We start from the raw sequence: 27,387 nt of genomic DNA, 5'->3' as shown, positions 1-27,387 counted from the left end.
GTAATGTCGCCTCTCTAATTCTTAAATTCTCAATTTTTTTTTATTTTTAATTTCTAACTTTAACCCTAAATCTTATTCTTTAATTTTTAAACTGCCTAGTTCCATTGTTTGATAATAGTGCTAATCTAGCTAATTTTTCATTTAATTTATTATCATTTTTACTATTTATTTTAATTGACTGCTTTGACTTGTCTCCTATATCTTGCTTGACTCTCTATGTTGCATGTTTTGACTGTCAAAGCACTTTGTGAATGCTGTTGGTGCTATATAAATAAAACTACTATAAAATAAATAAAGTTATTATTATCAGCATATGGCTGGGACCTGGCAGGGCAGGATCGCTTGCTCTCTGATGGACAGTTCCTTATTGGGTCTGCAGAGGACGTGCACCATGGTGGGCTTCTCGTTGTGGCCAATAGTTCCACTCTGGGGAGAAATTGTGAAAATCGAGTCTAGCTTTGGCTGAGCTGGGTCTATCTGCTCCAAAGCAAACCTTGAGAAAAGGAAAGAAAACAGTGAATAAAAGTCCCAGACTGAAGTGACACTAAGTTAACGTGGAGCTGAAAATGCAGTGAAGTAAAGAAGCAGCAGTTCAAACTCACCTGTAGGCTATTTCATATTTTCCGAGGTTTTTTAGTTTGAGAGACAGTTTGACCGCTTCAAAGACTCTGATGGTTCCAAAGTCTAGATGTCCATCTGCTACAGAAACAAGAGTATTCTGTGTATTATTTACTGTTATGAGCTAAGTTGAGATCACATAATTAAACTCATTAAAAGCCCAAATGTTGCTAAAAGTGCAGATCTAATAAATGCTCATGGCATTGATTTAAAAATGAGAAAAAGGTAAATGTATTTCCTCATGATCAGTATGAAGAAAAATATTCTAATTCTTATTTTGAACATTTAACACACATTTTCCCCTCATTATGGAGGAAAATTGCTTGCACCACCAAAATATTAAGGCTGCTAAAAGGTTAGTGTAAAGGGTAAGAAAGTCAGGAAAGTAAATTCCAGCCTGTTGAGGTTTGTACTTGGTGAGATTTCCAGAGCTACATCATAAGCCTCGGCAGTGACTTGTATGTTTTCGGTGTGAACAACTCCAACAATCTTCTCCTCGTCGGACACCTGAAACAAAACACAGATTGTGCATCTGTAGTGGCTCTAACGTTCTCATCTAAACTGGCTTCCTGCATTTTTAAGGGTATTTTTGATTACTCTGCCAAAGCACTACTTCATATCAAAAATGTTCTGCCTGGTCCCAAAATATATCAAAATGTTTGCAGATTGTAAGTCTGTCAGCTCTTTCAGATAAGCAGGGACTTGTCAGCTCTGCATGGGATTTGTATTTGTCCCAACATTTCAAAAACTAAGCCAAAGAAGGTTTGTTTTGTCCCACTACTTGCATTTAATGTGCCACTTTTACATACTCTAAAGTCTGATTTAAACTTGTCTGTGCTTTTACTAAAGCTGTCTGTAGTATGAAAAACTTTAGATATAATCTTTAAATCTTTTCTTTTACTGTTCTGTGAATCAGAATGTGGTGTTTTCAATTTAGTGGTGGGACACGATTAAAAAAATTTTTAGCTAATTAATTACAGGCTTTGTAATTAATTAATCGCAGTTAATCACATTTTTGTCAAATAGCAATATTTGACACAAGAAAAGTTTTTCAATTCAAATAAATTTTGGTTGACAGTTGAATCAATGCATAGACAAATATGTGTTAATAATGTAAAAATTATAAAATTAATAAAATTTTAAAATGGGACATGTGGAAAAAAGTGATTTTGATTATTTAAAGAATCAATTTAGTTTCCACTGTATGGCACATACCATAAGTAGTTCAAGGACCTTCAAAAAGTTGAAAATCCATAGATTCATTCTGTTTTCATAGCTTCTGGTTCTGATAAATTGTGTAATTTTGATGATTCTTTTTTTAGGAATATACATTTTTATTTATAAACAAAAATTTTTTTTTTAGAAACTAAAAGTTTAGAATTAACTTATTAAAAGATAGATATTTTGTGTGGTTTAAGTTACTCCGCCAAGGCTCCGCCTCCTTGGCAGAGTAATAACTTAAACCAAAAAAAGTTTCTTTCATTTCTATTTATCTGTATTTTTCATCTCTCTGCTACATTCAGATTACTGCAAACTCAAAGTGCAATTATAGTGATAATATTCAACATTTTAAGACTTTCTGTAAACTCAAGCACTGTCTTGAAAAGTGTTCTATTATGGGATGGCTACACCGTTAGCCGTTAGCATGACTCGTAGCTAACGTTAGCTCTGGTGCTAACAGCAACATGTTTTACATTGAGGTGATACCGTCGGCTTGAAGTGCTGCGGTGATCAGAAAACTCTTTTTTGCATAATTTACACACAACCAGGCTTTTATCCAAGCTGCCATCAGGAAGATTTTTAAAAGAAAACTTTCTGCCCAACAAGCTCATAGCGGTCTCGTCTTCCTGCACTGTTCACCAAACTTTCTTGTGCGCTGACATCAGTGTGTTCTGTGCATCTTCATCATGGCTGGAAATCAGACTTTAGGTTCATTACCGCCACCTACTGGGCTGGAGTGTGCATCAGTGTTACCAGTGTGCCAGAAATAAGGGAACTGAGAAAGGTGCAATGAAATGTGTTATTTTTTTAATGCGTTATTCTTTCTGTAATTAATTAATGGAAATTAAAGTGTTAAAGTCCCAGCCCTATTTTAAGAATTTTTTTGCTCTACTGTATGTCAAGCACTTTAAATTGCCTTTGTGTATAAAATGTGCTCTAGTCTTGCCGTACTTGTCTACAAGATCTTGAGATTAGATCTAGTTCACGCTATATTTTATATTTGTTGACAATTACAGCTTGTGTGCTAGTTTTACTCCACCTCCAGACGTAAGATCTTCTTCACATGCAGTGGCTTCCTGGATCTGAACTGCAAGCTCAAAGGAAAAGAGGAGTTGGGTGTGATGATGCCGTGATCCTGTGGCACAGTGAACTCGTCTCCTAACTCCTCCACACCCTGCAGCCTCCAGGATACTGGCAGAGCCGTCTTATTATGCATCGTCACACTACGTCTGTCGGTCCTGGGGAGGAGGATGAAAGAAGGTGGGTTGAATAGAGAAAAGGACAAAGACAGTTTGCACAAGAATTAGGAAATAATCCGTTTTTGCTGTTGCTGACGTAGAACATTTTGATTTTATCGTGCACGTCTGAATTTGTATTTTATATTTCCGATACCTGTAGAGCAAAATCCGGTCAAAGTGCAAATGCTTCTTTTCCAGCTCCAGCTCTGGTAGGACGCCCCAGCAGGAGAGATCGATGACCACAAGCTCCGGATTGTCCTTGATTTGACAAACTACGCTGTCCTTCACTTGTCCCACTTTGGTCGGGTAGGCCCACACTGTCAACTCCTAGCGGGGTGGAGGAATATTCACATGTACTAATATCAGCACAAGCCGCTGTGTTAACTCATCAGTGTAATGTGTGATGCTGTACCCGTTTCTGATCAGGCTTCAGGGTCATGTTTGGGGGGTCCAGCAGAAATGTGGTGGCCTGAGTGTCATGCTGGAAACAGAACTGAACTTCTGCCTCCAGACCGGAGTTGTTATGAATCATCAGCTTCTCTGTGTTCTTTGGGTACCTATTTTCTTTGTATCTGCACAGACGCAAATAAATCTGTAAATTGGAAGACTGATACAACCACATTAAACTATTCACTGCCATCATGCTCACCTGTCTCTGGTCTTGCTACAGAGTAAAGGTCCGAATTCAAAGTATCCAGGTTTGATTACGTATGTCTTCTGAAGCCCTTCTTTAATGTGTGGCACCTTCTTCGTGAGGGCAAAAAGTGTCCTGTGGAAACAACATGTAACTGTAATTGCAGCAATGGAGCACACCAGCACCTGGACTGAACTGCTTGTGCAGTGCACGTTTCAGTTTCACTGAATGTTTACTTTGTGGATTATAAGTAAGCATTGATGTTTGTACTGGATTTGATTTGCTGCATGGAGACACATTTTCTATCTCTATACACTACCGTTCAAAAGTTTGGGGTCACTTAGAAATGTCCTTATTTTTGAAAGAAAAACAACATTTTTCAATGAAGATAACATTAAATGAATCAGAAATCCAGTCTAGACATTGTTAATGTGGTAAATGACCATTCCAGCCAGAAACGATTGATTTTTAATGGAATATCTCCATAGGGCTACAGAGGAACATTTCCAGCAACCATCACTCCTGTGTTCTAATGCTACGTTGTGTTAATTGTGTTGAAAGGCTAATGGATGATTAGAAAACCCTTCTTTTCATGGAAAACATGAAATTGCCTGGGTGACTCCAAACTTTTGAACAGTCCATCATCCACAAATAGCATTCCAAAAACACTCAAGTCTTTCTTGTCAATTAAGCTAAACGCTAACTAGCAAGACTGAAATTACAATCACTGCTAAGCTAAAATGTTGAAACTGAAAGCGACTCGGATGACCATATCTGCATTTTTTACCAACTTACATCTTGTCTAATCTGGACTCTAGTGGCTTTGCAGTAAGAGATCATTGTTAAGAGACTTAAGTAAGAAAATTCAATCTTAAACATTTAAAATAAAAGAGACAAAAATAAGATTTCTATGCAGCAATGGGAACAATACGCAATGTGTGGATGTATATTTCCCTGAAATTTGACATTTTAGGGTGCATTTTTCACTTTAGAACATTTTTATTCATAGTATGTTTCATATTGTATTGAGCATTTTGTACTTTAGTATGTTTTTCTTGTAATATAATTCAAATTTTTTACTTTACTTATCGGATATTTCTGCTTATTTATGTGTATCTGTCGTGGTGGTCACTTTATTCTTTCTGTTTGCTACTGCAACAACTGAATTTCCTCTTGGGGATCAATAAATTATTTCTATTCTATTCTATATTTTTATCAAACAGTACAGACTGACGTGTAGTCCTTGCAGATGGAAGGATAGGTGCAAACTCCTCTGCAGGTGAGCTGGTAGCGTCTCTGTGTCCCCAGTAGCTCAAAGCTGAAGGTCTGTTCGAACTTCCCAGGTGACTCTGAGTAGAACCAGATCTTCAGCACCACCTCGTCGCCGGCAGGCACAACCCAGCGAAATGTTGTCAGGCTACAAGCAAATACATGCACAGACACAGCTAGTAAAACAACCACAACAAAGCAAACAATCAGTGTGTGTTTCCTCTTGCCTCTGACTGCGCTTCAGCTCTAAGTCTCCCTGGTGTTGGTCCTGGTCGGAGGTGGAGGTGGCACGTGAAGGAGAACGAGGCAAGTCCGAGCCCTTTGCTTTTGTCTTGGCGGAAGTCCGTCTCTTGCTTCGCTGACTCTCTCTCCCCTTTTTGTCTTTGTCCTTTGGCAGTGCACTCTCCTTTATGCTGCCCTTGTTGCGACTTCTAGAGGTTGCTGTTTCATCATACTTTGTGCACAAACACACAGCATTCTGATTCTTTCACATTCAACTTATTTATTATCAGCTTATCTGCACTTTTGATTCAGTTGTTATAATTTGGTATCATAAACTTTTGTGGCCGTAATGGAGATGAGTGTTAGCTTGTACAGGTGGAGACAAAAGTTTGCATACCCTTGTAAAGACCATATATATCATGGGAGTATTGGGTTTCGAATGACTCCTATAACTCCAAATTTTCTATGAAGGAATCATTGAAACACGTCAGTCTTTGTAAAAATAATAATGCATTGGTTCTTTCATAGATTTGTTATGATCTTCTGGGAATATGATGAGATCTGCTGGGTCAAAAATATACATACAGCAATTCTAATATTTGATTAAATGTCCTTTGGCCATTTTCACCCCAATTAGGAGCTTTTGGTTTCCGTCCACAAGCTTCTGGTTGTATCTTTGACCACAACTCTTGACAGAATCGGTGCAGTTTAACTAAATTTATTGGCTTTCTGACACAGATTTGTTTCTACAGCGCAGTCCATAGCTTATCGATGTGGTTTAAGTCAGGACTTTGGGGAGGCCGGTCTGAAACCTTCATTCCTTCTGGGTGATGATTTTAGATTTTCCTGAAGAACGTGGAGGTAATACTCCTTTATTATTCTATTTAAATGGTGTAAAGCACCAGTTTATTGGGAGCAAAACAGCCCCAGATCATAATACTGCCACCACCATGCTTCACCTTCTCTCCTCCTGACCACAGAACTTTCCTCCAGAAGGTCTTTCCTTGCTCATGTGACCAAAAGCAAACTTCATTTGAGCCTTAAGGTGCCTTTTCCAGAGGAAGGGCTTTCCTTTAGCATGACAGCAGTGTTTCAGTGATTCCATTATAGGGAACTAAAAGTTGTAGAGGTCATTGGAGACTCAAAACTGCAATCTTTACAAGTGAAAAACTTTTGTTCACAACTGTATTTCTTTTTAGTGCTATTTTCTCTTCAAATTAGGACCACACTTTCATAGATGCCTATGCTTTGATGTGGTACATTATCATTACCTTCATGACTGATGCTGGCGTATCCTCTGACGCTTCCTTCTCCTCACCCTGTTCGTCCGGCCCTGAAGGAACCAGGAAGGTAAAGCAGGTTTGTTGAACGGTAGCTTGTTCTCTGTGTTTGGGGAAAGTAACAATGGAGAAGGTGGTGGGAGGAGGGATTGGTGGGCCGCTGGGTCCCAACCCCAGATCATCCAACACCTAAGGATGCCAAAGAAAAGAAAGGAAATAGATTAGTGGAAAAGCAACACTTAAAAAAAAAATTGAGGAGAAATTATAGTAACTACAGAAGAAGAATAGTAAAATCTGGAAAATGTGAGCCATACCTCATTTGATGGAGGCAAAGTGCTTCCTTTTAGCAGCTCTGCGACACTCACACAGACTTTTTCTGTGGCATTTAGCACAATGTGAGGGATGGCTTTGGGCGGAGACAGATTCTCTCCTGCTGTGTCGACTGCTGCTGCTATCTGACACGGCAGTGGAGACAGAGCGACTTTGCTATTGATTTTCCTGCTCCTTTTTCCAGTGGGCGACTGTGGACATGGGGTGATAATGGATGAGAATGATGGGTCCGAGCTGTAGTCATACTTTGTTATTCTTTGTCTGGGTAGTCAAATACAAAGTTTGACAGGAAATACAGGTAAAGTAACTACTGAACATTTAGCCTGTTTACATTTAACTCTACAAATATGCTCCAGTTTGCTAAACCTGAACGCATATCTTACACTAAAACCAATCATGAGAATACACAGACTTAAAGCACAAATTAGATCATTTTTGGCTGGTATGAGGCAGCCTGTTGGGTCTTGAAACAGTTTAGTGGAGGATGAGCAGCCTTAAACGAATCACTGAGAAAATACAACTAACAGTCGGCAAACTCACCGGTTTCTCTATCAGGACATCATCTAAGCCGGCTGTGGCTTCTTCAGCTGGCATCGGAACCGACAACAAGCCCCGGGTCCGGTCCCAGTGACGCAGGATGTGCTCCACCTGGGCCTGGCTCTGCTCATACTGACTGAACTGAGACTGCAGCTTATCCACAGCCGACTGGACAGGTGAGCAAAGACGAGTAAGTGGAACTAACTTATCAGTGACTCGGTCTGACCATCTGATCTTCTAGCCTTGTGATTTTATGCACGTTAAATGATCTTTGTGTAATTACTACAAAACTGTTAATTGCAATATACTTTTTTTTTAAACTGTTATGCTGTATTTAGAAAACTATAGATGTAATTCATTGTTGCTGTGTCTCATCACAGATGAGATTTGGCAAAATAAATAGTCCTAAAATTGATTTACAAAGCACTTTTTCTGGAATTGTCGTCCATTTACCCTCACCCCAACCAGTTGAGGTAGATGTCTGCCCTCTCCCTGCCTGGTTCTGTTTTGCTTCCTGTTAAAGGGGAGTTTTTTTCTTCCCACTGTTGCCTTATTTGTTCTCTATAATTTTTGAGGTTCATGAGGTTTAGATGCGTAGGAGAGGGATGAGCTCAAAAGGTCCGTTAACATTAAAACATTAGTTTCAAACGGACAAACTGCACACTGTCTAAATAAATACATTTGTTTTTGGACCATGCAACCATTGTATTTATCGTAAGATTTTAAAGCATAATTCAAATACCAGTAATAGAGTAAATGCTACGATTATTTTTCCAGTGACACAAAACATGCTGTTGTATTGTTTTTATACTTGCTGTCATTATTGCAATAATATCATGCATCACAGGATTAAAAGTACATGAAACTCACCGTTTCTCCCTCCGGCTTGTCTGCAGCTTGAGGACTTTCTGTCTGTAATTTCTTCGCTTTTTCTGCCTTCTCATGCAACTGATCAGCTTCTTTAATTTGATGTGCTGCATTAAGAAAGAGGAATTATTTCTGATGATGTCTTTTTCTTCTAAATAATAATCAGAATGACAATCATGTCTTAATGGACTGTGTTGGTTTTTTCTGTTTTGGTGTTGTAAAATAGCTGTAATTAATGATAATGTGATTTTTTTTTAGCAGTTATTGTTGGGTTTGGAGACCCTCGTTGCAAAAAATCTCTGTACATCAATAAAATTGTGAGGCTAGAAACCAAAGTTAGAGCTTATTCTTTCATACATACTGCTAATATAGGTTCTAAAGGTTCCTTTGAGCTGACGGAAAGAAATTCTTACATTTACTGGCACCTTCATTTAAATTCTGATGCTCTTTTGTGTCCACTGATGAGTCTTTAGACATCCGACGATCATCCGGTGAAACTGTTGACTGGAGGAAAAAAAAGGAAACAAATACACTTACTAACTGGCAAATAATGTATGAGTGAAATCTGGTTTTGAGTATTTGGTCCACAGACGAGTCACTGAGTGCCATGTGAGTACAGACCTCCTTTTGACCAGACAGGCTTCTCTTCTCTGGGACTTCTTTAGTATCTTTCTCCATCACTTCTTTGCTTTTCTTCAGCTCCTTGTCTTCCGTTTGCCTCTTTATCTCTGCAGCATCTGTACTCTGAGATCGAGTCACAAATATACTTTGTGTCAGGTATAAAAGTTGTGTACCATCACTAGATCACATACAGCACGCAGATCCACATATTTCTGATTTCAGCTCGAGGCGGACAGATTGTGAGCCTTAAGTTACCGGTAATACTAACCCTCTAGGTTACAGTCCTCATTGTTAGAGTTTTTCATGAAGTGTCTGCAGATTCTCAGTCACCATTTGTTGCTTTTAACAGTGTAAGATCATCTATAATATAACATTCTCTGTTCAAATGACACACTATAGACAGCTTTCTGAATGCTTTGGATCCTCTAACACACCAGAGAGAATAAAAATGTTTTGTTTTTTATTTTGTTTCCAGGATATTTTATTTTGAGAAATGACTAAAACGTCTTCCCATCACTGTCGTCTCTGCTCGTTTCCTGCACTTGAGTCTGTCCGTTTTAATGCCTGGCCGTCAAATAAAGCCGTCAATCTAACCCCTGCCAAAATTAATAAAGATCAAACGTCCCTGGAGAGCTTCTTTGAAAAGAGGGAGAGAGGTTTTATTCATTTAGGACACATTTTTGAAATAAAAAAATACAATTATTATTTGTTATGTGCACAATGACTGGCCGGTAGAAAATTGTCTTGCTTGAAACCAGTACGTGGTGCAAAAAAGGTTGGAGACGGCTATTCTAACACCATGACGTGCTCTGCTAAACTTATTACTCCGCTAAGGAACATGGCAGATTCATGTGACAATCGGCGTATGTTTGTCCGCCTGTTTGTCCGCCTGTCTGTCTGTTAGCAACATTACTCAAAAACGGACAAACGGATTTGGATGAAATTTTCACTGACGGTCAGAAATGACACAAGGACCAAGTGATTAGATTTTGGCTGTGATGCAGCTTATAGTCTGGATCTGCGGATTTGTTAAAAATTTCTGTATCATTGCCAGATAGCAGCATGGCGTCACTGTAACTATGACAACAAGTGAACACTATGTCAGCTGCCTGCTGACAATCACGATTGTGATCCTACTACAAATCCACTGCTGCGGACATATCAGGACTTATCTGTTGGAAATGATACAACGACTGAGCATTCTTGGCAGAGTGCTGCACTTTCTGTTTATATTGTACTTTGGCTGATTTCAGGCAGCTAAGTAAAAGTCTGTTTTATATACTTTTGTAACATTTTTGTGTGAGTTTTACACCCATATATAGAGAACTTATAGGGATATTTATTAAGAGTTTAAGTTTCAGCTATTTTTTCAACTGAAAGTTCAGTATCATATTTCATTGAGGCCTGTTTTTTTTTTTTTTTTTAAAAACACACTTACTCAGGGAGGTATTAACCCGAATATTCTAACACTTACGCTACCATTCAAAAGTCTGGGGTCACCCAGATAATTTCATGTTTTCCATGAAAACTCACACTTTTCTTCATGTGCTAACATAACCGCACAAAGGTTTTCTAATCATCAATTAGCCTTTCAACACCATTAGCTAACACAATGTAGCATTAGAACACAGGAGTGATGGTTGCTGGAAATGTTCCTCTGTACCTCTATGGAGATATTCCATTAAAAATCAGCTGTTTCCAGCTAGAATAGTCATTTATCACATTAACAATGTCTAGACTGTGTTTCTGATTCATTTAATGTTCTCCATTGAAAAAACTGCTTTTCTCTCAAAAATAAGGACGCTTCTAAGTGACCCCAAACGTTTAAATGGTAGTGTATGATGCAACGGGGTTTACTGTGCTGCTGTTTTTGCCTAAACTGACCTTTTCTTTTTCCACTTTGCCTGTAGGTTGAGGAGATTCTGCATTCGATGTTTTGGTTTCTTCTGTCTGCTTTTGTGAATCATCAGCCTGTTTCCCAGGATGCACTGCAGGAACAGAGATCAGATTACAGTTTGTATTATTTATCTCGTACTACTCACATTTTGCAGGAAGTTAATAAAAAATATTTAAGAATTTCAATGTTGTGTTTTGTTTTACAGTTTCTTGCACCTTCATTTGAATTAGAATGCTCTTTTGCATCCACTAGCGACTCTTTCGAGTTGTTACCGAGAGACATCTTCTGTCCATTCGGGGTTCCTGATGACTGCAGAGGAAATGAAACAAATGAATAAACAAGAGCACTAATTGGACAGCATGTATTGGAGTTTGCATGTATTTCTGTTCACACAGGAAGTATTTAAAAGAGGGGAGCTGGGCTTCATATACAGACGTGGTTTCTCTCCAGCAACCTCTTCTTCTTCACTACTTCTTTATGGTCCTTCTTTCCTGCCTTTTTCTTCTTCTTCAAGTCTTCTTCTCTGAGCCTCTCTATCTCCTCTTGTTGCCTCTTTTCTTCCAGCTCTTTCTCCATCTGCTCCCTGACAAACAGGCATATTCTTTTAAGTACATTGAGTTCTTTAAAATAAATGGCTATGTATTCAGGAAACCCACAGTCTAATAAGCATTAGTGAGCAAAATCTACACTCTAGAGGGAACTTCTGCAACACTTTCACAGTAAGGTCCCTTATTTAGCATTTATATGCAGTAAATGTAACATTTAATAGATGATTTATTATTTAGTAATGTATATTCCTCCCTTGGGGATATATAAGAATCAATGAAAATATAGTAAAACACAACTGTAATAATACAAATATATCTTCAAAGGAGAAGTACTGTTACTATACATTTCCAAATGCTTCAAAATGCCATATTAAAAACAAATTATATAAGCATTTTTTGAATATTGAGAATTTTTTTGTTTCTATTAGCTTAACAGTGGAAATTATCTAAGGAGTCAACCTTCAAACTGGTATTGCACACAATATGAAAAACATCCAGGGAGGCAGACACATCTAATATTTACTTGTATTTCTAAATTTTAACTGTTCAGCATTTAAATTGCTTCTTAAATTTTATTTAATCTCTTCTATTTCTTGCTTCAACACTTTGTTCGTTCTGCATCATTCATAATCACAAGAAAAGTGAAAAAATTTCAAAGCCATTCAGTGACCGATACACAATGTTCAAGAGAAAACACTCATAGAAACTGGTTTATTCATAGAAAATGTCACACGTGGAAAATGACACATTAATATGTGAATATTCTATATGCAGTATATACAAGATATATTTATGATATGTAAAAAAAATTACTCTACTATTAATCCTTTCATGCCTTAAAATGGCTTAGATGTAACTCTATACAGTTGCTTGTTTCAGAATGTGCATATAATGAAAATGTAAATTATGTAGTCACACACATTCACCTGATGGCCTGCAGCTCGAGCACACCAGCTCACCTACAACTCTGCTCAAATAACATAAAAGTACTCTAAGCTAAACAATACTCATCCATGGACTTGACTGCTTTTAATTTATTTATTTTTTGCTCATGAAGTGTTGTCTTTTAGCTTGTCAACAAGGTAATTTTTATTTATTTTTCAAGGGAACTTGCACTAAATATCTTGTAGTTAAAATTTTTGGTACAAACAAAGTTCAAATGTTCCAGAACTGCCATGCAAATGCTCACAGGGCCTAAGAATCAGACTAATTCCTGGGTAGGTTTTCTGTGTCAGACAAGGAAGCATCTGGGTTTGGTCAATATTTGGCAAATACTTCTGTCATTAAAATAGGAAATGCTCTTTTAAGATTAATTTTTAGATTGAATTTTTTGCACAGAGTTACTTTTGTAATGTTGAATACAATCTTTTTCATTTTTTCCCCTATGGTTACTGACATTTATTTGACTGAGGAACGATAAAGTCTTAATCTAACATAAACTAAATATTCTGTCCACTTATCATTTTTATCATGACTTGCCACATTACTCAGCAGTTTCTAAAAGCTCATTCTTGTTTTTGGTGTATTTCAGGATGTGTCTGCAGGTTCTCTATCACCCATTGTTGCATCTAACAGTATACAATCACCTACAGCTTCACATCCTCTCTTCAGATGACACATTATAGTCAGCTGTACAGTTTTCAGAACAGTTTGGGTCCTCTAACACTACAGCTGCTAAACTTGTCTTTTTGTTTACTGATTTCTGACAGCGGTGTAAAAGTCGGTTTTATACACTTTTATATCAATTCTGTGAATACACAAACACACACAAACACAACAAACACAGCAGAACACACAGCCTCTTGCTAAGGAGGACATCTCATGAAGGCAGCATGTAGCATATGTCAAGTTAAAACGAACGATTTACCTCAAGTGTGTGTAATTTAGAGAGTTTTACACGTCTTCCAGTCAGTACCTGAGTTTCTGCTGTTTGAGTGCGTCCAGGTGTCGCTGAGTGATGCTCCTCTTCTCCTCCTCTGACAGAGCATCATACTGTTCCTCATCCAGCTCCTGTATCCACTGCTGCTCCCTGGCTGCTCGCTCTTTCTGCAGAGCATCTGGAGGAAATAAAAAAATATATATATGACTGATAGTATTTAGAATTCTGTACACCTGATGTAGGAATAAATGCATGCGTGTGCTGGTGCATAGTTTACATTCAGCCTCTCTCTGAGCTCTTTCTCGTGCCTTCAGGGCGGCGTAGGAGTCGGATAAGTTGACGGCATAGATGTGTTTGCGGTTGTTGAGGGCCTTGAGAACAACTTGCAGTGCGTTCACTGCAGACTGAGTGTACACAGACTGCAGGCCAGCAATCACTATTCCACGCTGACAGTCGTTTAACTGTTATCATTCAGCACAGAGAGGATGAAAATGACAAGACAGCGAGCACGAAAAGACACATTTTAGGAATTACATATATAACACACAGCATCTGCCAGATTACAATAACGAATAGCTGGAAGTCTGTAACTTCACTTCAATGAAGACAGTTATTTTTCTCATTGTTTATAAGAAGGCAGTTTTATCACAAATGATCTGGATTAAACTGTGAGCACTTATATTTAACTTGTATGCTATATGAATTCATGTTTATAGTATTTTTAATCATTTATATGCTTTTATTTTTCTAATCTTTTCCCTCTGTTGTAGTCAATCAGTTTTAATAACCCCAACCCTAAATTTAGTTTGTCTGTATTGTTTTTGAGTCAAATAATTTAATTGACTTTATTCTGCTGTAATTTGTATTTTGTCTATTACATGCTTTATTTTGTGCCCATAAAGCATCTTGACTAAGCGACACTACTGTTCAAAAGTTTGATGTCACTTAGAAATGTCCTTATTTTTGAAAGAAAACCATTTTTTATCAACAAAGATAACATTAAATCAATCAGAAATACAGTCCAAACATTGTTAATGTGTCCAAAAATGTGCTGAGGTTAAATGATTATTCTAAATGCGAGCATGGTTGTTTGTCCTGTTTTAAGTTACTGCATTGTTTTTAAGTTATTCTCTTGTTTTTCACTGTGGAACACTTTGGTCCCCCTTTGGGCTGTTGTAAAGAGCTATAAAAGTAAATTTTGATTGATTGATTGATTGATTGATTGATTGATTGGTAAATGACTATTCTAGCTGGAAACAATTGATTTTTAATGGAATATCCCCATAGAGGTACAGAGGAACATTTCCAGCAACCATCACTCCTGTGTTCTAATGCTACATTGTGTTAGCTAATGGTGTTGAAAGGCTAATTGATGATTAGAAAACCCTTGTGCAGTTATGTTAGTACATGAATAAAAGTGTGAGTTTTCATGGAAAACATGAAATTGTCTGGGTGACCCCAGACTTTTGAATGGTAATGTATATCAATAAACTTGCTTGATTGATTGGGACTTTTCCAAAGTACGCATGCAGTATTTGTATTTGAATTAACGTGGAGTTGTTTGCACTATTTTATATGTAAGGTTCAGTGGCTTTGGCCTGAGCAGTGTGCCACAAAGTACGCTACTAAAAGCAAACTGTGTGTGAACTGACCTGAAATCTTTCTGCCACAATATCAACCAGAAGCTGTTCAGGCAAGAGACTGCTGAGTACAGTCACATCATCTCCCTGAAGTGAAATCACATCAAATTAACTGCCTTGTTATATTAAAAAGCTACACAGTATGAACAACTATTTACAAACTTAGTACCCAGACTTAATACAGAGATATTACTTGAAAAGATAAAATGTATTCTGTGGGTTTACACAGTTACTTTAAAGAGAAAAAGGTTATAAAAAAAGTGGACTATAACGGTTATATAATGGTAAAATGTCCATTCTGAGGCTAAAATACACCAGCTACTGTAAACATACCAGGCAAAGGGCAACATGTGGGTTTTCAGTGTCCAGATGAGTCTTGGAATCATTTTTACTCGAGCTGTCCTCAGTGTGTTTTGCAAAACCTTCCACAGTATCAACGGAATCTGAGGCTTCAGGAGCTGCTGCTGGTTCTGGTTCATTGGCTTCTTCAGCAGCCTGAGCTGGAAACAAGGAGGATAGATTTATATTGTGGTCATCTGCATCAGTGTTCTGCCTTATTATTGAAGATTTATAATGTCTAATCACAGAGCTGCTTAGTGCAGTCACAGGCCTTTACTGCTAACCACACTGTTGGTGATTAACCTCCTTGTTAAACTGCATATCAACATCACCCATCTGTTCATTACAGCCACTTCTCTAACATCTACACTGCTGTGGCTTCCCAAACAGACATTCAGAGACAAAAACCCAAAGGAGCATTTAGAAAGAGCTAAATTACACACACAGTATGTGATGCTTACCAGCCTCCTCAGCCTTCTTGTGAGCGTGCTGTGCAGCAGCCTGGTCATACAGCTGTCTTGCTCTCAGGCTAACAGGTGATGTGCCTTTCAGAAGCACATCTGTAACCACAGCATCAACACTGAGGCATGCAGCTCCGTAGTGACGCGCCAGAGCAGCTGCTGTGCCGCTCTTATCTGAAAAAAAAAATGGAAGCACAACATAGTTTTACAGTGGAGCTTGAAAGTTGTGAACCTTTTGATTTTGTGTCATATTTCTGCATAAAAATGGATGAAAACATCATCACATTTTTATGCAAGCCCTAAAAGTAGCTGGAAACAACCCAATCAAACAAAGAAGACAAAAATATTGCACTTGGTCATTGATTTACTGAGGAAAATTAGACAATATTACCTACCTGTAAGCAGCAGAAGCATGTGAACATTTGCTTTCAGTGTATCATGTGACCATCTTGTGCAGCAAAAACTGCAGCTGAACTTTTCCTGCAACTGTCAATCAGTCCTGCACATCAGTAGGGAGGAATTTCGACCCATTCCTCTGTATAGAACGGTTTCAACTCTGGGCTGTTGGTGGGTTTTCTCATATGAACTGCTCGCCTCATGCCTTGCACAACATTTTTATTGGATTAAGGTCCAAACTTTGACTTGGCTCTTCCAGAACATGAACATTATTAGTCTTTAATCATTTCTTTAGTAGAAAGACTTTTGTGATCAGGGTGGCTATCTTGCTGTTGACCAACTTTCTCAAGATTCAGTTCACAGACAGATGATTTAACATTTTTCTTTGGAGTTAAATGGTGTAATTCTGAATTCACTGTTTCATGAATGGCGGCCAGCAGACCTCACCCTTACTTATACAGAGTTTGCACCATACATAAGCAGTCATTGTTTCATGCTACACAGATGGGATACATTTCTTGTCCTGGAATGTGTGTTTTCCTTTCTCCAAACGTAACGCTTCACATTTAAACCAATGACACAACATTTTACTTTTTACCTCTGCCATGCACACTATTGTTGTTTGGTGTTCTCTTGATTGTGGACATCCACATTACCAGCCAACGTGAGAGAAGCACTGGGTTTTTCTGTGACCTTACAACTATTCCCCTTGCATTCAGAGTGATCTTTGTTCTCCTGGGAAGGCTAGCAGTGGCCCTAAGTTTCCTCCATTTGTGCACAGTCTGTCTTACTGTAGATTGGTAGAGTCCAAACTCTTGGGAGAGGATTTCTAAACTTTTCCAGCCTGATGAGCATCAACAGCTAAGTTTCTGAGTTCCTCTGAAATCACCTTTGCATGTGCAATGATACACCTCCACAAAACACATGCTGCGAGGATCAGACTTCGATAGATTCCAGTTTATTCCATAAAACAAGGCGCACACTCACTACTGACTGTCTCTAAATTCAATTAAAAGCTAATTGTTGAGGTTTACATAGTTTTTGTGCTCACGGACATGCAATATTGTATCACTTTCCACAATACATAAATAATAAAGTGCAACATTTTTGTCTATTTTGTTAAATTGGGCTGTTTTTTGTCTACATTCAGGTGTTATATGAAAACCCGATGATGTTTTAGGTCATATATATGCAGAAATATAGATACTCCTGAATGGTCCCTGTACATTATGCAGTCCCTTTGAATTGACTTTACTTTATCCTGTGCAAAATCTGCTGTTTTTACCAGTCAGCGGGGCTCCATGTACAATAAGAGTGATGCCTCTGCGGTTGCGTGCAGCCAGACTCTCAGGTGACAGGTCGACACCCATATGTCGGGCGACTGCTCTGGAGACGGGAGTCATCTCCAACTGTCCCAGTCTGCCACTGCTTCCCTCTCTGGTCAACTCTGAAACAACTGAATCCACAGAACTTCCAAGTTTTAGAGAGAGAAAGCAATGACTTCAATGTTCTTTTTATGAACAAGAAAAGTTAAAACTGAGCATTTAATCTTCTAATATTACACAGTGTCTGTGGAAATCACACTAAATTGCATTTGCCTCCGGTCTGAAACTCTGCTTGTGAAATGGTTGTACTTACATACTTCTGCTGGTCTCACACTCAGAGTGCTAATTTCTGGATGGGAATCATTTCGTTTTGACTCCTTTATTCCTTCCTGCGTGTCATTTTCCTTAGTTTCATCTTTATCCACGCCTGCCTTCAGCTCTGGTGCACGTAGATAGATTAGAACAGACATCATGATGGACACCAAAACAAACAGGCACTGACACGTGTAGGTGTGCAATATCACTTATGACAACGTGTGGCTGACGCTACCATCGTCTTTCAGCACAGAGCAGTGGTCCTTGTAATAGTCCAGCAGTTCTGCAGGAAGAGCTTCTCCAGGGATCCTGGGAGGAAGCAGCAATGTGTTGTTCTCATCGTAACCCTGCAGCAGACGCAGGACCTGCACAGGACAAAGTTATGAGGAAGAGGAAACAGAGAAAGACACAAACATGAACACAGAGGGGTGAATTAAAAGTAAACAATTAGTCAGAGGGACAAATTGGTAAAATGATTTCATATATGTCCTACACTCAGCTCTGAAGGGATAGAAGTGATATTAACCCCCTGAACTCTCACATCTACTAGCAGGTCGAAAAGGCATGTTACCTTTATTCTTGATGTCTCGTTTACAAATTCACCAAAATATAAACTGTTTGCACTAACCAGATTCTATTAAAAAAAAACTGCTGCAACCAGCAGTACAGTAACAAAAATAGAGGGGCTATTCGGCTGAACTGCAGGCAGTGTTAAAGCAAAGCAAAAAGAAGACAAGTATGGCAAATTATTAGAGAGACTGAGGGCAAAATAAAACATACTCGATCAATAAAATATCCCTAGCATGGCATGTTGAAGGTAAATAAATCTCTAAAAGTATGAAAAATGCCTAGTCTGTAGAGGTTGTAAAAATATAAGTAGTAAAATGTCTATAGTATGTAGAGCCAACATATTTTCCCATGACTTGCATGTGTACACGCTTATTCCAAATGATTCCACTTTTGTAAAATTACTTTTAGTTGTTTTGTTTCTATAGGGGTGCAGGATTTATATTGTAGTGAAAAATGAGTCCACAGTGAGGAAAAATGTGAGAGGAGCAAAAAATGCTTGGGGTTTAGAGAGTTAATACACATTGCAGTGTCATTTTTTCACATTAGAGACACAAAAGAAAACAACAGAAAAAGAAAAAAGCAAAATGTGGCAGAAACATAAAACTCTGTAATAGCGTTATGTGAATACATTTCTTTCTCTGTTTGCTTTTATGTCTTTTAGCCTTTCTGTAACTTCCTGTGACTGTGATTATGCTCCCACCTGGGGGATGAATGGTTTACGACTTTTCATTCAACTATGCTGTGTGTTTTATTGACTTTGTACCTGAGGAAGATGTAATATCATGAGCTGACAACTTTGCTTGCTCATTTGCTTCCTACTGTCTTTATTTTTCCCTTTATAATCTCAATGTAATCATGCAGAATTCCATCAATGAGACCAGAGATAGCATTGCATAACATTTCACAACTTTCATATGTATTTTTAAGAAAATAAATGTATTGTTACGGAAAGTAAAAATGAGAGCTACCTTTTCCTCTGTGAGGTACTGTGTGTCGTATTCCAGGGAGTAAAACTCGATGGGAAACGAGCAGGGGTTTTTAACGGTGACCTCAGCTTCGGTTTCGGTGTTGAATGGGAGACAAGGCTCCAGCTGCAGGACCGATGGGCAGAACTCCAGCTGTGGTTCTTTGCCTTGACCCTGAGCTGTAACAAACACCTGCTGGGTGCTGTCAGCCACACGGACCACCAGCCGCCTGCTGTACGCACGCTGAAAGACGCATACACTAGGTCAGCATTCTCATTTTTATTTTGTAACAATCCTTTAAGACTTCCCTTTGCACATGGTATTATTCTGCATTTTGCACTTATTTTAGAAATACAAATTTTTATGTCTTAAAATACCAAAGCAATAACCTACATTCATGATACAGCGCTATGAAATACACTACTGTTCAAAAGTTTGGGGTCACCCAGACAATTTCCTGTTTTCCATGAAAACTCACACTTTTATTCATGTGCTAACATAACTGCACAAGGGTTTTCTAATCATCAATGAGCCTTTCAACACCATTAGCTAACACAATGTAGCATTAGAACACAGGAGTGATGGTTGCTGGAAATGTTCCTCTGTACCCCTATGGAAATATTCCATTAAAAATCAGCTGTTTCCAGCTACAATAGTCATTTTACCACAATAACAATATCTAGACCATATTTCTGATTAAGTTAATGTTATCTTCATTGATAAAAATTGCTTTTCTTTCAAAAATAAGGACATTCCTAAGTGACCCCAAACTTCTGAGGGGTAGTGTATACCTAACTGTATACTACTACTGCTACTTATCACTGTAACATGAGAAAAGCTTTTACCCCCTCAGTTGGGCTGAACTTGACATTGACGTTGACCCGTTCACAAGGTGACAGCAGGCCAGAGCAGGGAATCATCTCAAATACCGGTGGAGGTGGACGTTGCTCCTGCAGGATCTTTTTACGCTTATGAAGAGGCAGGAACTTATCGAACTGAGGAATCAAGAACAGCAGGGCTCACCATAATGCACTAATGTCTGTATTTGTCTATATTTTATACATTACATTATTATTATTATTATTATTATTATTATTATTATTATTATTATTATTATTATTATTATTATTATTATTACAGTGTTCTCCTTGTATTACTTTTCAACACTGAATCATGATAAGTGTAATTTTTTTTTATAAAGAATTTACCAAAAAAAGATTCTTTCATGTCAAAGTGAAAACAGATTTCTACAAAGTAATGTGAATGAATTAAAAATAGACAATGCAAACTAAGTGTCTGCATACATAGTCACCTCCTTTAAAGTGGATTACCTGTTTCAGCAAAGACGCAGTTATTTTGTGCTAGAGATAACACAATTAATAAAGTGGAGATTATCTGAGTGTAGTGAATTTGTTTCAGGATTATTAAAAAGTAGCAAGAAAGTTTCCAAGTCATTTAATATCCTTTGGAGTATGGATAAATTCCTAATTAAGAAATGGAAAAGATATAGCATATACCACATATGTAAATCTGAGTAGATCAAGCTGTCTTAAAAAACTGAGTGACCGTGCAAGAAAGAGACGAATGAAGGAGGTCACCAAGACAACTACTAGAACAAGTGTCAGTGGCTGACATGGAGGAGACTGTGCATACAGCAACTGTTATCTGTTCTCCATCAGTCAAAGCTTTATTGGAGAGTAGCAAGGAGAAAGCCACTGTTTAAATCTCATGACAGGTTATCATGTTATATCTCAACTAGTTTGCCAGAAGGAATGTGGGAGACTCTGAAGTCAACTGGAAGAATGAGCCTTTGCTCTGAAATTGAGCTTTTGACCATCAGACTAGACGGCATGTTTGGAAGACCCCAAACACTGCACATCATCACAAATGTACCATTCCAACTGTAAAGCATGGTGGTGGCAGCATCATGATGTGGGAATGTAACAAGAAATGTCACAAATGTTATAAATGTAACACAGTATTGGAAAAATTTGATGCCATCTGTGACCTGGGAAGATTTGTTTTCCAGCAAGATATGAGACAAAACACTCATTCACCCCAACGTCATTCCAACTGAGAATGTGGCTGGACTTGAAAATAGGCATTCAATCAGGATCACTGTGCAACCGGACAACCTGACATGGAAACAGTTTCTATTTTGTGGATACATTTTCTATGAGAAAATGTATCCACAAAACAACAGTTGTACCTTTTTGAAAGGCTTCACCTCCTCAGCTATGCTCCAATAACAAGGCACGGGTTCGTCATTTAGCAGCTGTATTGTCTTCATCTGATGGGAAAGGTTAGAAAGCACAGGATTATTACATTATGCAAAAACAAATGCATTGTCTTGTCTGGCTTAAACAGAGTTAATTCAAATGTCCTTCAAGGTGCATTAACATAAAATCACTTATCATTTAAGCGTGTCACTATGATATAATTCAGAACTGGGTGTAAATCGAAGACATTTATACATGTCTTTAAGAGGCCAACAAAAGACAAACTCACATTAGTGCTCATTTTAAAAAGCCGACTATGAATAAATAGCATGAAGCATGAAAGGAACTTGGTACCATGTTGACCTTGACCTAGCTTTTCAATCCCAGGTAAGAAACATCACTTGAAATGCATTTTACCATCTCAGAAATATTTCCTACTTTCAACCCTGTCAAAGGAAGACACTGAAAGACTTTTTCATGCTTAGAAATCTATCAGATTTGACTACTGTATTATATTTATAAACTCTGCTATAGTCAAGTCACCACTATTTGTATAGGACATTTAAGGCAACTGCCATTGTGCAAAAGTGCTTTTCAGTTTCAGAAAAAACAGTGGGATTCTGAAGTAACTAGTTGAAATACTGAGGTTAAAACTCTACAGTGCTATTTATGGTGTTAATTTATCTCAGTAGTTCCAATATTAAGGTTTTAAACCCTACAATAAACTATATATGATACAACTTTGGCTGACTATGATAAATAAGGCTAAAATCTAATGCTATTATTAATTATGGAGATTAACCTGACTAAAGCTAGCATTATTTTTTTTAAGTTTAAGATAGTCAAGGTTTAAGCGTACAGTTGGAAGAAAAATAGGGAGTGCTGCACTGGATTAAGAACAATAATGTTAGTAGAGTAAAAATACTGAATACTAAATAAGGTGCTTTAAGTAAAGATGAAAATATAATGAATATTCCAATTCTTAGTCCATAGTATTGGTCGACAGTCCACAAAGTATCCAAAGCACTCTGATTTAAACAATTTAAACTTAAAAATCTGGTATTAAGATACAATTAAACCAATATGTTTTGACTCAGAGTGTTCATCTGCGTCTCCAAATGAATAAAGGATTTTTAGATTTAAAATCACAGCATCTTGGATGTCTTTTGGAACGCAAACCAATACTAAAGAATAAGAAGCTGGAAAGCCGCATTATTTATTTTAATATTTACTGTTCAAGAGCTTAGGTGTGATAAGAAGAAATACTTGAAAATAATTCACTTGACCTGATTTTACAGTAAATAATCGCAAGATGGCACCACAGTGAAGCACCACGCTGGTCTCTCGTTAGTGGCCCTAATTAGTGTTCCATGCACACACTCAGCAGTGTTAAGCCCTTAGGACTTTCACCTATTTTCCTGTTCTTCTACTTATGCATGATGATTACATTAAAGTGCAATAAAATGTGCTGTAAACGTGAATTGGATTCAAATGTGGTGCCCATCTGATCCTGTACGGGTCTCATAGGTTACAAACCTCCAACTTTTATTCTGTAGCTTTTCACCTTGAGGAAAGTAGGGCTACATAATATTACATTTTAATCCATTTTTTTATATACTGCATTACCTGACACATGCCACACTGCACTGTGTCAAACTGCAGTGTTTCCCTGGAAGTGGTGACGGCTGGCTTGGTTACCACTGCACGCAGTCGCACCTGAACCATTGGACCACTTGAAACCTGCAAAACCAAGCAACTCCATCTTTAGCACAAAGTCACAAAGCTGCTAATTAAACAGAGAATCAAAAGCAACAAAGACTAAGAAATACAATTGTGAAATAATCACAGGTTTATGGTCATGTCCATGTTTACCTGTATTAGCATGATGACACTCATGTCGCCCATCTTCACGTTGGCTCCTTGAGGATCGAATTTAACAGTAAAAGTTTGGGTCTCACCACAGGGCAGGTTCTTCACTCTTTCAAATTCTGCTGTGAACCCTTTAAAGGACCATTGACAATTAATATTTATTGCATGACTACAGAGTGTGAGCAATTAGGTAGAAATAGAAAATACAAAATTTTATATGGTCAAAACATGAGATTTATGTGTGTTTTGTGTGTGCATGCTCTGGTTTAGCTGACTAAACTGTTCATTTTTACTTCCTGCACAGTACTGTACAAAAAGGCTTAGGCATATATGAAAAATCACTGTAAAGTCAGGATGCCTTCCATGAACATCGCATGGACAGATTTTGTCTATCCATTACCAGAAAGACACTAGCTCAAACATTTGGTTTGACTATTCTTTGGTAATAAATCAGGACCAGTTTTCCTGGATAAAACTACACTCAGATCTTCTGTGGATTTAGTCTCATATTTGGGGTGTTTTCATTGTAGCAGAAAGAATTTGGGAACGATCAGATACCTCCATGATGGTACTGCATTATGGATATGAACGTACCTATGCCTTTCAGCACTGAAGAAAGACCAATTATGGGCTGATAAAGACATTTTTTTAACTGATCGCTACCACCACAAACCTAAACCCAATCCCTTGTTTACATCTGTCATAACGAGCACCGGCTGGAGGTCATTAAGAACCATAGAAGACCTTGTCATGGTGGCCTGTTGCGAGCTAAACACTCTTAATTCTTGCCAACACAAACAGCAGGTAGTTGGAGTCACCGCCTTCTCTGGTTGCTACATTATTAAACAGCAAGAGGCTCCATCTGGTGGCACAACCAGGTACTACAACTAAGATGCACTACTTCAAGTGAGCATTATCTAGGAAAATGTTATCAGACTGGATGAGAAGATATGAATAATGGGACATCAATAGTACCAATTCAAGAAAGAAACTCCTCCATGCTTTACTCTTACTTGACGATACTAACCCTTGCAGTAATGTTTGCAGCTAGAGCTATATATTTCAAATATAAACTTATCAGAGACGGACCTTTTGAGATCACCTGTGGCCTATTTTAATAATTTTCATGCGTTTTTTATGAGCAAATTGAGTCGTTTGGATTTATTTTCCCATAGGGGAAACAACACCTTGGTAGCACGTCATCCATAAAGACCACTTCAGACCAGAGTTAACTAAATGAGACAGGTTGTACTACAGTCCTAAACTTCCTGCCATTCCTGAGCTAATGGCACTGCCAGACATCTTTGGATTTCAAAGGGAAATCATCTTGATTGATCTACTATAATGAGCTTCCCTGGCTGAAAAGTGTTTCTACTCTTCAGCCTCACTCATTTCTTCTTCAGATGAGCTTTGATAGCACGTCTAGAAATACCCGTCTGCCTTTGACATACCTTGGTGATGCAGGATGATCACATTGTGCCTGCACTCGTTCCATTATGTACATTTTTTAGTCACTTCTTCAGCAGTCTCAGGTGTTTCTGTTTCAGCACACGAGTCTAGTTGTTCTTCAGGACTTGCAGGACTTGTTTAGTTTAAGTGTTTCATCACACACTAGGTCAAAAGTCCATAAACTCCTACAGTTTTGTTTTTTTTTTTTAAATCCTTAAAGCGGTATGCTGATGTGTAAATTGTTATAGTATTTAGGAAATATGTGAAATGCATAAAACTTTTTCATAATACTACACACCTTTTGTATTTGTATCTTGTGGCATAAAAGCACAGTTGAGTTTAATTTACCACTGCCACGAGCATCATCAAACCAAGTGTTTGGCATAATTGCAGGAATACTGAAAAATCACATTATGAGAAAGAAAGGAGCAATGACGAACTAAAAATGTCGCATGATAAAGGTAGGCATTGAGTTACCTGTTCCTGCAAGATTCTTGTAATTGCCGCTGAAGGACACAGGTATTGATCCACTGTTGGTGACATTTACAGTGTGACTTACAACGCTGCCAAGAATAACATAACCAAAATCGAGGACATACTCTGGGAGTAGGAACCTGGGGGAAGGAAACAGGTTGGAGTAGAGAGGTACGTAAAACATGAGTAACAAGTGTTTTCTGTAGCAGGATTTGACATTTTAGTAGTATATTTTACTAAGATGTGAGAAGAGTTTTTGTTTCAATGGAATACAACTTTTTGCCTTGGAAATCAACTTTATTATATATGTTTTATTTGTCGTGAAGTACACAAAGTGAAAACAGCTAATGCACACTATGCAGCCGCTAATTTGCAGAAGTACGATAGAATAAAAACACCCACATTCATTAAGGAAGACTGAGAATTCCACAGCACAGTTTCACACAGTTCTCCCCTCAGTCCAGTGAGAGGACCATCTGTTAAGCCAAAGTGTTTGTGTGTGTTTTTGTACGTACTTGCTGAGTTTTTGCCACTTTGCCGAGAAACCTTGCGAGTCTCTGCGCTCCAGCAGGCTACCGGACACAGCGAGAGCATTTTCTTTGACCAGAAATCTCTCGATCTCCATGTGAAGCAGCTCTTCATACTGGAGACAGCAAGCAAAAGAGGGAAAATAAAATGGCAGGGGGATACAGAAGAAGAGGTAAGTAAACACTCAGAAGTTACCAAAAAAGTTTTTAAGAGTTACATAAGCAAGAAAAAGGTCTGACAGGGAAGACCAAAAATTCAAGGTACCTCCAAATATATTTTTTCAGCTCCCTTTCAGAATATATCACACAATACTGGATGATAGCGGCCTTGTAAAGCAGAGCAGGCTGCCTGAGAAAAGTCTATGACTGTAAAAGATCTCAGTCAAGGGAAGGAGTGATCAAAACGAGGATATTGCATTCAGAGTTTAACAGCAAGTCAGAATAAAAACTGAAGATACCTACAAACACACACTGTAATCAGTGAGACTGGTAGCTGAATATATCCAACATTTGTTGACTCAAGACTGCCTTCATAAGATAAAAATGAAATAAAGCTACCAGCTACCTCCATTTTCACTTTATTTGTGATACTAGAACTTGGCCTATTCAGCTCTTTGAGGCACAGTTGCATTTGAATGCTATTTCCAGTAAATAAAGTTACTTTACAGAATGTTATCTGATACATCTTAATGCTTCCAGAAGTCAAAAATGAATTGCAGGTATTTGTATTATGCATCAGGAAACTAAGTGTATTTGTTTTACTAATAGTTGTCAATTGGAAATATTAACAATCATAGTCAAATTTTAAATGCACACGTCTTGTTCTATCATTTCACTGGTCACAGTTTAATGAACAAATAAAGCAAAACCTGAAAATCAAAAAAATTCCTTAAAAACAACAGATCATACTCAGGTCAGGTGCTTCTGGAGATGAAGCAGTAATGTTGGCATTTCCTCAAGTTATTTGTCAGGAATTATTGATTTCCTAGGAAACAATGCTTCTCTACTCTGGAAATGTTTGTATTTTCATGCGTTAGGGGGAAATGTCTGAAAGCTCACTGAGAAGACACATAAAACTGTGAGTAAATGCGGAGGGGATAAGCAGAAAATAGCAATTTCCAGTATAATTCTGTGCTTCTTGTCCAGGTGAATAGGACTACCAGGAAAATCAATACACAGATAAGCAGGGAAAGCCCTGCAGAATACAGCACAGACGCAGTGGCACTGCTGTACCCATATGGAAAGAAAACACATTTGGAAAATGTGCAGCATAATGCCTGACCACAATGACACAGTCATTTATACAGATATATACACAGAAAAATATATTTTTTTGTGAACAAGAAACAAGAAAAACTACATTAAACCACAGTTTGTAGAAAAATATTGTTGAAAATAAACATTATATTTTACTCAGGGTACAAACCATTGTTAAATCAGGTTAAATCCTTTAGAAATGAGTTATTTTTTGTGCTAGACTAAAACACTACAGCTATAGTTTTCACCATATACACTTATTACTATCCTACATAACCACAACATTGAATCAAAAAGTTGGTATCTTCTGAGAACATGCTTACAAATCAGAATGTAGGAGCATTTTTTCTAAATCATCAAAAACCAGATTTTAGAAAAACGCAAGGTTTTCACCAACATGAATGTTGTTTATTCTAGTTA

General features: G+C 37.8%; 1 protein-coding gene across 1 annotated transcript in view; it reads right to left on the bottom strand.

Annotated features, from left to right (window-relative positions):
• The window catches only part of hydin (HYDIN axonemal central pair apparatus protein), a 120,542-nt gene that overhangs the window by 35,122 nt on the left and 58,033 nt on the right, over nt 1-27,387 (bottom strand). The window contains exons 30-62 of the mRNA XM_055008991.1: nt 25,699-25,826; nt 25,187-25,323; nt 23,264-23,391; nt 23,018-23,131; nt 21,382-21,462; nt 20,018-20,167; nt 19,176-19,415; nt 17,873-18,002; nt 17,636-17,761; nt 17,283-17,453; nt 15,602-15,775; nt 15,135-15,301; nt 14,814-14,888; nt 13,439-13,622; nt 13,198-13,339; nt 11,170-11,317; nt 10,950-11,043; nt 10,722-10,825; nt 8,838-8,960; nt 8,630-8,720; nt 8,220-8,323; nt 7,353-7,517; nt 6,797-7,003; nt 6,474-6,671; nt 5,208-5,434; nt 4,946-5,128; nt 3,727-3,846; nt 3,490-3,649; nt 3,232-3,404; nt 2,879-3,077; nt 1,032-1,125; nt 603-699; nt 325-493 (exon numbers count right to left, since the gene is read on the bottom strand). Of these exons, the coding sequence (XP_054864966.1) occupies nt 325-493; nt 603-699; nt 1,032-1,125; nt 2,879-3,077; nt 3,232-3,404; nt 3,490-3,649; nt 3,727-3,846; nt 4,946-5,128; nt 5,208-5,434; nt 6,474-6,671; nt 6,797-7,003; nt 7,353-7,517; nt 8,220-8,323; nt 8,630-8,720; nt 8,838-8,960; nt 10,722-10,825; nt 10,950-11,043; nt 11,170-11,317; nt 13,198-13,339; nt 13,439-13,622; nt 14,814-14,888; nt 15,135-15,301; nt 15,602-15,775; nt 17,283-17,453; nt 17,636-17,761; nt 17,873-18,002; nt 19,176-19,415; nt 20,018-20,167; nt 21,382-21,462; nt 23,018-23,131; nt 23,264-23,391; nt 25,187-25,323; nt 25,699-25,826 (4,803 nt within the window). The remainder of the gene's footprint in view (nt 1-324; nt 494-602; nt 700-1,031; nt 1,126-2,878; nt 3,078-3,231; nt 3,405-3,489; nt 3,650-3,726; nt 3,847-4,945; nt 5,129-5,207; nt 5,435-6,473; nt 6,672-6,796; nt 7,004-7,352; nt 7,518-8,219; nt 8,324-8,629; nt 8,721-8,837; nt 8,961-10,721; nt 10,826-10,949; nt 11,044-11,169; nt 11,318-13,197; nt 13,340-13,438; nt 13,623-14,813; nt 14,889-15,134; nt 15,302-15,601; nt 15,776-17,282; nt 17,454-17,635; nt 17,762-17,872; nt 18,003-19,175; nt 19,416-20,017; nt 20,168-21,381; nt 21,463-23,017; nt 23,132-23,263; nt 23,392-25,186; nt 25,324-25,698; nt 25,827-27,387) is intronic.

The sequence above is a fragment of the Amphiprion ocellaris genome, chromosome 3, assembly GCF_022539595.1.
Source record: "Amphiprion ocellaris isolate individual 3 ecotype Okinawa chromosome 3, ASM2253959v1, whole genome shotgun sequence".
Lineage (NCBI taxonomy): Eukaryota > Metazoa > Chordata > Actinopteri > Pomacentridae > Amphiprion > Amphiprion ocellaris.
This window is presented reverse-complemented; position numbering and strand designations above follow the sequence as displayed.